Source organism: Kogia breviceps, chromosome 13 (genome assembly GCF_026419965.1).
Source record: "Kogia breviceps isolate mKogBre1 chromosome 13, mKogBre1 haplotype 1, whole genome shotgun sequence".
NCBI lineage: Eukaryota > Metazoa > Chordata > Mammalia > Artiodactyla > Physeteridae > Kogia > Kogia breviceps.
The window spans coordinates 72,605,617-72,622,063 of NC_081322.1; the positions used below are offsets into that span (position 1 = coordinate 72,605,617).

The 16,447-nt window shown below is 36.2% G+C and overlaps 1 protein-coding gene across 2 annotated transcripts in view; it reads right to left on the reverse strand.

Annotated features, from left to right (window-relative positions):
• EPM2A (EPM2A glucan phosphatase, laforin) overlaps positions 1 to 16,447 on the reverse strand; it is a 100,750-nt gene that overhangs the window by 45,310 nt on the left and 38,993 nt on the right. For both annotated transcript variants that reach the window (XM_059036004.2, XM_067010963.1), the window contains exon 2: positions 1,589 to 1,763. In XM_059036004.2, the coding sequence (XP_058891987.1) occupies positions 1,589 to 1,763 (175 nt within the window). The remainder of the gene's footprint in view (positions 1 to 1,588; positions 1,764 to 16,447) is intronic.

A 16,447-nucleotide genomic window follows, 5' to 3' on the forward strand; every position in this document is an offset into this window, starting at 1 on the left:
TTGGTGAATTTTTGTGTAGCCATTTTAATATTGAAGATGGAAGAAAAAAGCAATATTTTCGGCATATTATGCTTTACTATTTCAAGAAGGGGAAAAACGCAAGTGAAATGCACAAAAAGATTTGTGCAGTGTATGGAGAAAGTGCTGTGACTGACTGAATGTGTCAAAAGTGGTTTGAGAAGTTTCGTGCTGGAGATTTCTCACTGGACAATGTTCCACGGTCGGGCAGAGCAGCTGAAGTTGATAGCGATCAAATTGAAACAATAATTGAGAACAATCAACGCTATACCACGCGGCAGATAGCCAACATACTCAAAATATCCAAATCAAGCGTTGAAAATCATTTGCACCAGCTTGGTTATGTGAATCGCTTTGACGTTTGGGTTCCACATATTAAAGTTAAGCGAAAAAAACCTTCTTGACCATATGTCCTCATGCAATTCTCTACTGAAACATAATGAAAACCTTCCGTTTTTCAAACAAATTGTGACGGGAGATGAAAAGTGGATACTGTACAAGAATGTGGAACGGAAGAGAGCGTGGGGCAAGCGAAATGAACCACCACCAACTATACCAAAGGCCGGTCTTCATCCAAAGTAGGTGATGTATATATGGTGGGATTGGAAGGGAGTCCTCTATTATGAGCTCCTTCCAGAAAACCAAACGATTAATTCCAACAAGTACTGCTCCCAATTAGACCAACTGAAAGCAGCACTTGACGAAAAGTGTCCAGAATTAGTCAACAGAAAATGCGTAATCTTCCATCAGGATAATGCAAGACCGCGTGTTTCTTTGATGACCAGGCAAAAAACTGTTGCAGCTTGGCTGGGAAGTTCTGATTCATCCGCCGTATTCACCAGACATTACACCTTTGGATTTCCATTTACTTTGGTCTTTACAAAATTCTCTTAATGGAAAAAATTTCAATTCCCTGGAAGACTGTAAAAGGCACCTGGAACAGTTCTTTGCTCAAAAAGATAAAAAGTTTTGGGAAGATGGAATTATGAGGTTGCCTGAAAAATGGCAGAAGGTAGTGGAACAAAAGGGTGAATACGTTGTTCAATAAAGTTCTTGGTGAAAATGAAAAATGTTTCTTTTATTTTTACTTAAAAAACCAAAGGCACTTTTTGGCCCTCCCAATAATAGAGCAGATGATCACATCCTATCTAGTTTTGTGTCTAGATTTTCACACATGTTTATTTGAATAATATTTTATAAAGAGACAGCAATTTTTGTTTCACAGCTGGTCTGTAGCATAAAAGATACAAATGCTGATTTATGACATTTTAGTCTGGTTTTTATTTTTAATCCACTATGTAAGTACAAAGATTGGTAAACTACTGTCTGGTCAAAATATGTTGATGCCAGGGTGTATACTTAATAAAAGAATTCTATAAAAAGGATCCTTCACATCTAGAGCCAGAAAATCTCACACAGTAATTCACTGTAACTTACCTCCTCAAAGCACTGCAGGCCTATATAACCCTTCAAAGGGAGATACTGCAGTTTTACACACAGTGAATACTTCCATTGTCCTAATGCTACCTTTGTCCTACTTCTATGCTTATAAACATGGCACTATTTTTACCTTGAATAATGCATGGCTTGGTGGCCTGCAATATTAAAATAGAAGTCTGTTGTGTGCTTCATTTCATTGGTGTGCCCAGTGGCCTCGATCCAGTGTCCTATTGGGAGACAATAAACACCATCCACCAAGTTGTTTTCATTATAAATACAGCAACGGTCGTGGTGAGGCCCATTGCCTAGAACAAGAAGAAATGACAAACAAAGCAATTACATCAATGTTTTGCTTAAACAGCCACAGAGTTGCTGATGCAAAATTAATAGTAAGATGAAAACAAATACAAAGCTGCATAATCTACACATTTCAGGATAAAAAATAGACTAGAGTAAGAGGAAAAACAGTAAAAACTTGTAGTTACTTATGAATTTCATAGAGTCCTATGCTCCCGTTGAATACACGGATATTTCCAAAAGCATATCAACTCAGAATTTCTTGGGACCTTTCAATGCCTTAAGAGCCTGTTGTGAGTCATTTTGTAGCCTGATAAGCTGCTGAAAAGGGTTTTTAAAGCCATTAATGTCCCTGCGCTGCATACTTTTATCTTCCTGGTATGCAAATTTATGACTAAAATCAGTAATAAAGTGTTTCAGTATCAGCTCAAGCAATAAATTTTAAAAAACAAATATATTAATAAATAATAAAACAAATAACACATGCAATCCAGCCTGCATGTAAATCAGTGGTTAGTATTATCTTCAAATGGGAAAACTAAGTATCACAGAGATTAACTAGCTTGTCCAGGGTCACAGAACTAATAAGTGCAGAGCTATCAGTAAACTGATACCCTAGACCCCAACTTTCAGGCACCTGACACCTTCATGCTGTTTTCCGCCTACTTCACAAGCACCAAGACACACATCCTCTTTCCAGTGAGTGGAGCAAATGAGGCAGAGACAGAAGAACATGTCTCTGAAAACACTACTTGCCTACATCACAATTCTGCCCGGTATCAACTACACTAGTAAACAGACCTTTTATTTCTATGAAAATTGTAATTCATACATTATTTTTATTAGTCCTTCTTATGTGACCACCCCATTTCAAATAATTCTTTTCCTTAAACTACCTAATTTCCATATATTGTCATTTATAAGAAAAACATGTGAGCAAAATAAAACAGGAAAAGTCACATTTATTATGAATATGAAAATTCGACTCATTTGTTCCTTGCTCTATCTTACAAAACATTTTACCTAAGGTTATTTGGTATAAAATCTATTTTAAACAATCCTTAAGTCATTGGGCATTTCTTTAGAATGTAACTCCCTTCCATCAGACAGAAGGTACAGCATGGCTCCTTTAATAAATCATCATTGATCTTCCTAGCTCAGACTCCTCTTTTCCTCTTGATGGCTACAAGGCGCTACACCTTGTAACAGCCCTATTAACCTTGATATTTAATAGATGAAAATCAAACTATACTAGCAATTGCACTTCTAGCAGTATATCCAACAGAAATATAAGATTCAAGAAAGATACATAGATGCATACATGTGTGGGGTAATCCTATTTTAATAGCAATACTGTAAACTACATAAGTTCATCTACACATTTTTCCACAAATATTTATTGAATGTTGACTATATGGCAGGCATTATACTAAGTCATGTTAAAGTCATGATAAGAGCAATGAAACATTAAAATATTTTAAGCAGACAGGTGGCATGACCCCATTTTTCTTTTGAAAATATCTCTCTGGTTATAGAGTAAAATATTAATTCAAGCACAATGAGATTAGAAATAGAAAGTCCATTTAGGAAGATACTGCATTAACCCAGGAAAGAGATGGTAAAAACCTGGATGTAGAAATGGAAAGGAGTGGGAAGATTCAGTAGGGAAAAGCCACAGGACTTGGTGATTAATTCGATATGGGAGGTGAAGAAAAAAGGGAACCAATAATGACTCCTAGGCTTCTGGCAAATACAACTCAATATATAGTGGTACCAGTCACTGAGATGTGAAATCTGGAAGAGTTGGAAGGAAAGATCATCAGTCTGGATTTGGCATTTGGGGCTTGAAGTGCTATTTAGATACAAAGGGAGATGTCAAGTAGAGTTAGAGTTATTGATTTGACACTCAGACCAGAGATCTAAACTAGAAAAATAAGTTTATGAGTCATCTAAGTATAGATGGTAATCGAGACAAGGACATAGGTGAGTTACAAAGAAAAACAATACTTTATACATTCTTTTATTTTTATTTTTATTTATTTATTTTTGGCTGTGTTGGGTCTTCATTGCTGTGCAAGGGTTTTTCTCTAGTTGCGGCAGACGGGGGCTACTCTTCGTTGCAGTGCATGGGCCTCTCACTGCGGTGGCTTCGCTTGTCATGGAGCACGGGCTCTAGGCACACGGGCTTCAGTAGTTGTGTCTCACAGGCTCTAGAGCACAGGCTCAGTAGTTGTGGCACACGGGCTTAGTTGCTCCGTGGCATGTGGGATCTTCCCAGACCAGGGTTCAAACCCATGTCCCCTGCATTGGCAGGCCGGTTCTTAACCTCTCCGCCACCAGGGAAGCCCCGAAAACCAATACTGATTGAGAAGAAAAGGCTTCTAGAACCAAGTTTAAAAGCATCTCAACGTTTAAAAGCTGAACAGAGGGATGAGCTTACTAAGAAGGGCACAGAAAGAGAAGCTGGAGAGGAAAACTAGAAGTGAGTAAATGAGGTGGGGGAGCATGATTGAAACTGTAAACATAGACTAAAAACTTGATGGATGCATGTCTGACTGTTAACAGTAGTTACATCTGAAGAATGTAATTGGGATGGAAGGACTACTTTAAACTATTTTGAATCCATTGGATTTGCTACAAAGGGAAGGTATTACTTTTTAGTAATAAAAGAATAATATCGGGCTTCCCTGTTGGCGCAGTGGTTGAGAGTCCGCCTGCCGATTCAGGGGACACGGGTTCGTGCCCCGGTCCGGGAAGATCCCACATGCCGCGGAGCAGCTGGGCCCGTGAGCCACGGCCGCTGAGCCTGCGCGTCCAGAGCCTGTGCTCCGCAACGGGAGAAGCCACAACAGTGAGAGGCCCACGTACCTCAAAAAATAAAGAATAATATCTATGGCTCCTACTGTTCAGTATAAGAGACTTACAACAATTTAAATGTTGTAACTTAAATAAATTTAATTATCGAGGAGCTCAAGTATACATAAATTACACTGTTCAAGAAAAATTATGTATGTAACATCGACTTCCTAAGAATTCTTCATTCCTAGAATTAGTTTTCTCAATGATTCATTTTTACACATACATGTTTTAGGAGAAGTAACAAGACACATCTATCTCTCTCAGCCAGGGAGGTATCAGTGCTGGTGTAGGGGAGAGCAGGAACTCCCACCCCATTCAGTAGTCATAAGGAGTCCAATCCCTTCAGCTCTCAAGGCAGATCGGGTGAGGAACCTGGGTAATGAGGTGGTACCTGCACTCTCCTGCTGGAGCAGCGTCAGAGGAATCCAGTTAAACCAAAAGAGGTTTGATAAGATACACAGTCTCATTATATAATACTCAGAATGGCAAGGTTTCAATACAAAGTCACTCATTATATCAAGAATCACAATGATCTCAAACTGAATGAAAAAGGAAAAGCTCAAAAGATGCTAATATCAAGATGACAGAGGTATTAGAACTATCTGACAAAGATTTTAAGCTTCAACAATCCATTGAACACATTTGAAACAAATGAAAAATCACAAAGTCTCAGCAAAGAAATAGAAGATGGAAATAAGAACTAAATGGAATTTTAGAACTGAAAAATGTCAGTATTAACAATTGAAATAATAACTTCAGGGGACAGGCTCAAGAGCAGAATGGAGGGGACAAAGGAAAGAATTAGCAAGCTGCAAGATAGAACAACAGAAATTACCCAATCTAAGCAACAGAGAGAAAACAGATTAAAAAAAAAAAAAGAACAGAGACTTAGGGACCTGTGAGACTACAACAAAAGATGTAAAAAAAAAAAAAAAAAAAAAGAACAGAGACTTAGGGACCTGTGAGACTACAACAAAAGATGTAACATTCCAGTAATTGGAGTCCTAAAAAGAGATGAGAAAGAGGGTATGGTGGAAAAATATTTGAGAAAAATAATGTCTCAAAACTTTCCAAATTTGCCAATAAGCATAAATCTACAGGTTCAAGAAGTTGCACAAACTCCAAACAGGGTAAACAAAAAGAAACCCATGCCACAATACATCATAATTAAATTTCTGAAAACTAAACGCAAAGAAAAATCTTGAAAGTAGCCATAGAAAAATAACAATTTAGGAAAACAACCATTCTAATGTCAGTAGGCTTCTCAAAAAAATTGGCTAAACAGAAGATCTCTATAAACAGAAAGGAAATTGTTGAACATCAGGAAAGAAGAACACGGTAAGAAAATATATGGGTAAATACAATAGACTTCCTTTCTCCTCTTGAGTTTCTAATAAAAATTGCAATGCTCTCTGATGTGGCCCTACATGGATGTAGTGGAAATATTTAAGGCAGTTATATGGAGAAAGGCAAAGAAATAAAGAGGGAAATAAGATTCCTCCAATTCACTTAAACTGGCAAAATGATGAAACCAGTTAACTATGACAAGTTATGTTTGTATAATGTAGGTAAATCAAAACAGAATTCTAAAAAATGTTTAAGTATGAACCATATTGCCATAAGAAGGCAGAGAAAGGAAACAGAGAGAAAAAAAAAATCAGAAACAAAAAATAAAATAGCAAACTTAAGTCCTAACATAACAATAATGTCATTAAATGTAAACTGTCTAAATACACATTAAAATACAGAGATTGTCAGAATAGATTTTTTTTTTTTTTTTTGTGAACCAGCTATTTGCTGCCCAGAAGAAACTCACTTCCAATTATATAGGTAAGTGGAAAGTAAAAGTATAGAAAAAAAATACCATGCAAACATTAATTAAAAGAAAGCAGAAATGGTTATATTATTATCATGGAAAGTAGAACCTCAGAGCAAAGAAAATCAGAGATAGGGAGGGAAAACTATATGGTGGCAAAAGTATCCGTCCAACATGGATGGACCTTGAAGGCATTATGCTAAATGAAATAAATAAGACAAAGACAAGTACTATATGATCTCACTTAAATGTGGAATCTACAAAACAAAAAACAAAACACAGAAAAAGTGTTAAGATGTCTTTCAGTGATTGAATGATTTAACAAATTGTGGTACATCGGATACCATAATTTAGCCAGAAAAAGGAATGGCCTACTGATAATGCAATAACCTAGGTGAATCTCCAAAAACTTATGCTGAGTGAAAAAAATGCCAATTCCACATACTGTATAATGCCATTTATATAACATTCTTGAAATTAAAAACAAAAATTATAGAGATGGAGAACAGTTTAGTGGTTGCCCGGGGTTAGAGGTTGGGGAAGGAAGAAAGCAGGTGAGGCTAGAAAACAGGAACATGGGAGATCCCTGTGGTGATGAAAATGTTACCATTGAGGGAACTGGTAAAAGGTACACAGGATCTTTCTGTATTATTTCTTACAATTGCATGTGAATATACTTCAAAATAAAAAGTTTAATTAAAAAATAAATAAATCTTGGCTTGTCTGTTTTTTCCAAATAGACTGGAGAATTTTTAAGTTTCCAACTCACTTTCTTTTCCATAGGACTGGCCTAAGACTACAATGTATAACACATTGTTTACTACCACAGTGATCATTTACGCCTAGAAGTTCAGTTGACTTTTCCAGGTCTCTTCTACCTCATAAAGGAGTCAGTTGGCTGTGTTGTAATGAGGTTAAAGGAGTAACTTTGTGGCTTCTTTAGAGGGGCGACGGGGGTGGGGAGAGAGCCTGTAGGAGGTGAATTATCTGTTCCATAGGAGCCGCCCATTGCCAGCCATTCATTAGCATTAATTTAAAATAAATAAACATACAAACAACTCACTAAGGCAGGATAAACTAACATGTGTTATTGGCAGAAAAGTAGAAAAGGGTTGGTTTAATTAACAATAAATATCTATTTCCTTAGAGCAGATTTGGCCATAATATTATCTGTTCACTGAAGCAAGTTAGGTAAGTTAAAATAAAGCAAATAAATGTGAAGGAGTAAGAGACCTGCTTTCTGGCACTCCAGTTAAAGCCAGAGAAGTAAGAAACCTCAAAAATTTAAAAATCTGGACAAACACAATATTTTAAATAGTTCTATGAGTTTGAAAGTTCAAGTTAAAATGACTTTATTTTTTATAAACTCAGAAGGTTTGAAATTATATTGGACAAGCAAAATCTATTGGATAGTGTAGTCTACTTAAAATTAAAATTCTAATTATTTTGCATATGTTATTTTATTTGAATCTATCCTCTTTGGCGTTTAATTACCTTGCAGTTTTTATTTCCAGCACACGAACATCAATTGTGAACCTAACACATTAATCTCTAATTTTAGCTAGTAATTCACCCAAATCAGATCTCTCTCATGCCCCATCTGTTACTTACTACTTCAGAAACTATTGGTGCATAAAGTTGTACAAATATGGTATAATCATTACCAATTTTGTTATTTTGATTTTCTGTTCCAATGGCAAAAGCAAAACAAACTAAAATGCAAAAAATCTTTTTGTTCAACCAACTGCCTCTTTGAGAGAGTGGATCCTGTTCCACTTGAGCACTTTGGTAAATTGCAGTATGCAACAGTAGAAAATAGCTGAGTTTGGGAGTAGGAACGGGAGACAGGTCAACTGCATGATAGAATAGAGGACACAGGTGCGATCAACAAAGGAGAAGATGGGGAAAAAGGGTGTGAAGATTGAGAAGGAGGAGGAGAGGTGAGACGGAGAAAAAGAAGATAGAAAAAAGATGCAGCTGGCAAACTACATAAAGTGAAGTAATCAAACACATTGGGCATGAGATCACCAGACAGCAGGTACAGGCAAGCATTTTAATACTTAATTTGAAGTTGTTTGCCTTTCTATAATATTCCTCTCTACTCCTCCCACCCAACCTTCAATACAACCTACTGCATTCACACACAAATTTCTTGCATGGAGAGACAGAGAGGATAGTCCATTAATGAAAAGTTACTTAAAAACTCAATTTCTTGCCTGTGTTGATGATGTATAACAGGGCAACAAGAAGCTTTATCTGCTAAGCAGAGCAGAAGCAGGAAAGCAAATGTAAATCCTCACAGGAGGATTTAAACCTTCCCTCCTACACAGGCATCTTAGAGAGGGTTCCATCCTCCCCAATCTATAGGAACAGGGACTTAGATAGATATACAGATATATAGATGTATAGATATTTAGATATATAGATATCATAAGGAGGAAGACCACAGTTAAAATCTAACATATGTAATTTTACAGTCTTTACAAGCTTTCAGAATCTGTACACACACAACAACATAAATTTTTAAGAAAGAAAACAAGGAAAGCTAATAAGAAAATAATAAATAATACAAGATTTAGGAAGAACATTTTGACTTACAAGATTTTTATATCATTTGATTATAGGAATGCAAAAACCTTAAATGCAAAGAGTTAAGTAGACAACACTTCATGCTAACGGTAAAAAAAAATGAAATTTGGCTAATGGAAATTAGGAAATCAATGACTACCTGTGGGTATGAAAAAAGTTCTATACTAACTCAGGTAGGTATGTAGACAAAAGCCCAGTTTCTGTATAATAATACTGTATTAAAATAATAGGAGGTGTATATAGTCAAGTGCCATGCCAACAGTTAAAGCTAAAATAACTTCTAGGAAAAATCCAATACAAAACAATCCAACAAATTCAGGAAAGAGCTCCAAGAGTTTTGGTTTAAAATAATTATAATGACTACAAAGACACACTTAGCAATGATGAAAATAGGAACTAGATTTAGAGATAATAAGGTTTTTCTACAATAGATAAGAAAATATTATTGTTAAGGAGGCTAGGGTTTGGAAGACCAGAAAGGAAAACATCAAATGTGACAGGATGATTATGGTAATGAATCAAACATCTGACTCAGGAGTGTGCGTGTGTGTGTGTGTGTGTGTGCGCGCGCATGCAAATATGTATATGTGTGTGTGACTGTCTTTCAAGGTAAAAAACTGATTATTATTGGTGATTGTTATTTTTATGGCAAATAGTAAGTTGAATAGTGATACATAAGCATCATCCTTTCTGTAAATCTGTACACTGTCTAACCCTTTCAGTCAAAATTTAGACAATTACTTGATAGAACCACAAGTCAGGGGTCTCCAACCTTTGTACATAATAGGTCTGGCCTCACTTGCTCTCATTAATAATCAGACTTAAAACGATTCACATATTCTTCAAATTCTATGAGACAACAAAAGTCCTTGAGACAGCTGCTTAGTAGACAGGTGTGATGTGTTGGTTCTCTCAAAGGTGAGCTTGAGGTGTGTGGAAAACAGGAACAGCAGGAGTGATTAATAAAGCTTAGCCTTGGGTTCACTCTCTACCAAGCCTCCAGAGGGGATCTTTTAGGTAAAACTCCCCAAAGAGGCTTGATCAGTTCCAGCTAAGAATTTTAAAGAAAAACTTAACACCTGCCAAACCATACAGAGCAGAAAACATTAGAAGGGAAAATTTCCATGATTATAAGAAGATACAGGTGAAGTGGAGGCTTAGATAAAGCTAGGTTAAAGAAATATAATTTTAAAATGGTTATGGGAAAAGCAAAATTCAATAGTTCTTTTCTTAAAGATTTACTAATAATTTAATATCTCATTGTTATGAACTAAATTATGTACCCCCCAAATTTATGTGTTGAAGCTCTAATCCCCAATGTGCCTGTACCTGGATATAGGGCTGTTAGGGAGGGAATTCAAGTTAAATGAGATCATGAGGGTGGGGCCCTAAACCAATAGGACTGGTGTCCTTATAAGAAGGGGAAGAGAAACCAGAGATCTTTCTCTCCATACAGGCAAAGAGGAAAAGACACAGTGAGAAGGCAGCCATCTGCAAGCCAGGAAAAGAGTCCTCACTGTAAACCAAGTCTGCTGGCCCCCTGACCTGGAACTAACTTTCAGAACTGTGAGAAAATTAATTTCTGTCATTTAAGGCACCCAGTCTATGGTATTTTGTTATAGCAGTCCGAACAGTCTAATGCACTCATATATGTGAAATATTCTAGAATTTAATCCAGTTAATATCCAAGTATTATTGAGAGCTCATTGTATATCCAGTCCTGTGGTAAACTGAGGTAGACAAATGAAATTTAAAACATGATTGTCACCATGAATTGACTATTGTTCATTAGACAAAGGTTATACAAAGCAATTAGTGAATGAAACAAAACTAAACTAAACGGTGAAAATAATTTTAAAACTATGCAAGAGGGCTTCCCTGGTGGCACAGTGGTTGAGAATCCGCCTGCTGATGCAGGGGACACAGGTTCGTGCCCCGGTCCGGGAAGATCCCACATGCCACAGAGTGGCTGGGCCCACGAGCCATGGCCGCTGAGCCTGTGCATCTGGAGCCTGTGCTCCGCAACGGGAGAGGCCACAACAGTGAGAGGCCTGCGTAGCCCCCCCCCCAAAAAAAAACAACAACTACGCAAGACACTGATACATGAGCAGAATGTTCAAGGACTGCAAATAAGTTGCATCTCCAATGACATTTTTCAATGTATGATGACTGGAATGCTATGTTGAGATTTATTTTAAGGAGTAATTGGCTCACTAGGAAAGGAAACTATAATAGATTTGCAGTGTGTACATGGATATAGAAGACTGAAAATAGAGTATCAGTATGAGCTACATCTACTGAGAAAAGTTTTGTGATAAAGGGGATGGGTCTCAAGCTGTCATGACAACAGAGTATGCTTTAGATACGTAACAAAGAGCACAACAATGTATGAATGAGTATGATTCGAAGAAGAAAATAGATAACAAGAACAAATGTTTACTTCAGTGGGTAAAGTGACAACATAATATGGACTCAGGAGGTTCATATTACTTACCAAATTCTAAAGCAAGCACTGTAAAACAACTGGATTTCATGACTTGGAAAAGCAAAAACCAGAATTACCACTTTTCTAACCATTATTTAGGAAGTCAGACTTTTTTTTATTGCAGACGATTTACATTAATTAGTGATTCATGAGGATACACACATCTTAAAATGGGAAGCATCTCAGAGATTGAAGATTCTCCTTAAAAACATCCCCAAAATGTCATTACCAGGCAATTATGCTTGCATTTAAAATTAAATACAATAACAGAGTTCTCCTTTTTATATAATTTTTAGAGAAAATCTGAAACTTAGATTGTTCTTAATAGGCTTACTCAAAGCACCAAGACTGAATTATTAATAATTCATTCAATGTGATGATAATCTAGAGAGAAGCCAAAAGATTTGACCACCTGATTTGAAGTGATCAAATCTTTTGGTAGCTAATAATGCCATGACTCAAGGGATTAGACAAGACTGGAATATTAAAATGCTCCATCTCTGCATAATTGGATATATTTCTACATACTGCATTTACTTTCTATAGTCACATGCAGAGATGTTTATTCATGTGTTTAATGTATTTCTATTTGATTTCTCTAATAATTTTTAATGTTGATTTTCCTACTGTCATTTAAACAATTTTTATAATAGTGTCTAGACTTCTGTTGTTAAATTGTCAGGTCAATTTTTCTCTCCATAGCACTCTCAGGATTGACTAGAAATTTCATTGTGTTTCATTGTCTGAACACAAATCCAAGTCACACTATAAAAATAAAGCATCTATATTAATATCAGACTCACTATATGAAGCAAATTCCTCTAACCAAATTTCACTACTTCATTTGACATACTGTGAAGCCCACGACAAAAGCTCTCATGTCACCTATCTTTGTGTACTTTAAGTCAAATAATGCTGAGGCAGAAGGCAATACCTTCCCTAGCAGCCAAATCTCAAGTGTCCAACATTTGGATGCAAAGAACATAAAATAATCATATTCATCCCAGGCACTCTGAAGAACACTGAGGATTATTTTACATTTAACCCCATCCTAACCCAGCTCACCCAGCAGACAGGCATTTTAGTAGTTTCGTAGTAAGTAAATGTTTTGGCATGAAATCTCTCTTCAATTATGATTTTCTAGAATGTGGACTAAATGGTTTAATGAGACATTCCCTTGAGCTGATCTAGATCTGATGTGGAAAACCATCTCTGCTTCATGCTTTGGTTTCTTCCATGGCAAAAATACTTTTTTGATAGTATAGAGATACAGCTAATGTAAATATCATAGGGGCACTGCTCTAGTTACTGAAAAGAAACTAGAAATGAACAACTAATTGAATAAAGTGGTCAAACAGTTTTAAAGACTAAATTGTTTCTGAAATTGATAAGCCAGATTAAAACCTTTTTAATGAGACATATAGGCTGTAAAAATAAAAGTGTCAATTAGGTAGCTTATCTTAAAATGTATCAAAGCCATAAACTACACATGTATAAGAAAGAGTTGATAAAGAATTTTGCTTCTCTGAGTCCTACATCTGACTACAAGCAACAGAAAAACTGACTAATGGTGACTTCGACAAATACACATATATCTCTCATGTAACAAGAGGTGCAAAGCCAGGCAGTCCAGTACTGGTGAAATACCAAGTGCCTTCTAAATGTCTGCTTTGCCATCCTTCACACATTGACTTTGTTGTCATGCTTGTCAACCCATGTTCAAAGGGTGACCTCTAGACATAATGTCTGACACTCCACTAGCCATGAAGAAGAGTTAAGCGCCCTTGTTCCTTTTCATGCGAAATTGAAAGCTTTCCTGGGAGCCTCACCCAAAAGACTTCTCACATCTCATTAGCTAGAACTAGGCAACACGGTCATCCTTAGACCAATTGTTAGCCAAGATGAATAAGACTACCATAACTGATTAAAGGAATAATGTTTCATCCCACTGCTACCAAAACAAATCAGGTTTTCTGCTATTCTGGGAAAGTTGGGGAAAACAAATGCTAATTAGGCCACTGATGGTGATGGTAGTGGTTTGGAACACATCATCTTTCTCCAGCGAATCATTTTGGAAGATAAACCACATTTCTTTAGGTAGCACTTGTCTCTACCTGATTTAATTCAATAGTACCTAATGCATTAAATTTTTAATTGTAAACTATTTTTAAATAAATCAACAGGAAAACTAAAAGCATTTTAAGGTTTTAAAACATTAAAAATTGCCCCCACACGTCCCCCTCACTCCCCCCCCCCAAAAAAAAAGAAAAAAGAGAGAGAGAGACTAGAGGCTCTCTAGTTCTTGACTGTGTCTGTCCTGTATAACCTCTTTGCTATCACACAGACTCTCCTCCCTTCTACTCCTAGCCTTAAATCTCTCCACATCCCTCCTCTTCAAGTTTTCCTTTAGTCTCTGCCCCACCGCCACCTCTGATAACCTGATTTTTCTTCTAAATAGGCTGGTCCCCAACAAATACCCTCATTTCCCTATTCAGTCTTCAGGGGCCTACAATTTGGCATCTGCCCTCATCACCCCACTGGAAAAACAAAACTTTAAATGAAGTCATCTAATGTCAGTCATTTTTCACCTTTCTTTACCTGCCTGCAGCATGTAATGATGGTGGCCATTCTGTTGAAAGTCTCCTCTGTCGGCTGCGTAACACTCTTTCCCTGGACGGCAGTATATTATAGCAGTTAAGTGCATGGACTCAAGGTCCAGACTCAGACTCCATCCCATGTTATACCATTTACTGTTTGTAAGTAGTATTAAGAAAATCATTTAAGCAGTCTGTGCCTCTGTTTTCCTGTTTGTGAAAAAGGGATGGTAGCACTATCTGTCTCATAGAGTTGTTGAGAGGAAAGTCAATCAGATGACCCTTTTAAAGATTTAACACAGGACCTACCACAGTTGGTGTTCAATAACAGCTCAGTAAGAACTCTTGACTAGTCTTCTCTTACAACTCTTCCACTGCTAGTCTGTTTGCAAAACTGTTTACTGATTTGCAAAACAGGTATACCCCTAAAATAAGTTCAAATTGTTTTAACAGCTCTGTTCAGATCTACATGTTCCAAAGATAAGATCACCCATTTTTTTCCAGCAACTCACCTAGTTTATAAATTCTGATCAATCTCTTTCCAAACCATGCTAACTTCTCCCTAAAATCAAAACTAATTGAAACTCCCAAATCTTTTCACTTTGAATTGTTCGCAAAGCAAATTCTCTAGTGCTCTATTTTTATAAAATAACTTACTAATGCAAATACAAGACTTGACTTTTATTAATTTCTTCTCACTGGTTTATTCCTACTTTGGGACCTAATATTTTTCAAGACTGCTGCTCTCAAATGAAATAGCAACTCTCTCTCCCAGTTTTCTCTCATCAGCAAGATTGATAAGCATGCTTCCTAAATTACTAATAAAAAGATTTAGCAGGAAAGGACCTAGAATAAAGTGACTTGTGAAATGCCAGCTGCATTCACCCTCATGGTCCTACTGGTTTATTAATCCGAGCACTTTAGATTCGGTTGTTCAACTTGCAATGAATCCACCTAACTAATCTATTAGTCAGCCATTTGCTTCCTAATTTGTAGACAAAGAAATTGAGAGGTTTTTCTAAAATCCTTAACTAAGATACAATGCTCCTCCATTTTTTCCCTTTGTACAAATGAGGATTGATATTTGATGAGGTAAAACTTCTAAAACAATTTTTAAACCTACTTTAAAATATGTAATGATGATGAAATACCAGAGGTTTTTTTTTTAACTACTGTGGGTCACAAATCCTTTCGATAAGCAGTAAAAAGCTATGGATCATCTTCCACAAAAAATTTTTTTAAATGTTCATGCACACAGTGCAAACAACTTATCATTAACCTGTATATTAGAAGAGAGGAAATGTGATTCATAACTATGACCATAAGAGAAAGAAATTAAATTTTCACTAACTTATCAATTCATGTTTAGACATCTATCTTTTTAACATTTTTTTCCTCTGTGAAAACAGCAACAATTTATTTGGCACAAAACTATTAAAATTTCTATCAAATGTCAGCCATTTAAAAATAAGATTTCTCTATCCACACCATTTTATAAGCAACTTTTCAACAGCCTAATTTTCAAAGCAGCTACTTTCTCTTGTACAGAATGCAGTGATTATGGCAGTTTAAAACTGTACTGATGGTCTCCTTACAACTAAAAACTAGCAATCCATTATACTGCTAAAGAATCTTTATATTTTTTTCATGCTACAGGGAAAGACTGCTCTAGAAGACCCAGACTATCACTTATATGGAAGCCTTAATATCAACAGAAGTCAGCAAGGAATAACTTATCAAGCTTTACAAGTATACTTTTCCTATTTAGCTCATCTTGTAGAATTAATTTTCTAAGAAATTCTGACGCAAAGTAAACTGATATGGAACCATGACAACATGTTTCACAAACATGTCATAGACGTCAAAGGATTCAGCATAACAACTTTCTCATCTTAGGATACACAGGATAAAATAAGCATCAGTGGTATTATCAGTCAAAAACATCTACATGAGTTTATTGAAAAAAATTGTTAAAGCATTCACAAAAAAAGCCAATGGCAAGATATTTGTAGGTGATTTTACTGATTTTAACTACCTACATCAAACTAATTTACTTACATCTGAGCAAAATTAGGCTATCTAACATTTCTTCCCAAAAGATGCAAAAGTTCTGGGTAAATTGCTAAGTCTTAGTGATTGTCCTCACATATATGTCATTAAATCACTTTTAAACAAATGGTAACAGTTTCTCAGAATTGTTTTGGGAGATAGGGAGTGCACAGGATGGGAAAGGGGAAAGATACGGTTGGGAGAAAATGAGATGGTGATTAAATTCTTTTCTTCGAGATTAATACAAACTATAAAATTATAGTAGAGTACAAGTGAAATACTGCCACCCAGTGGACTTAA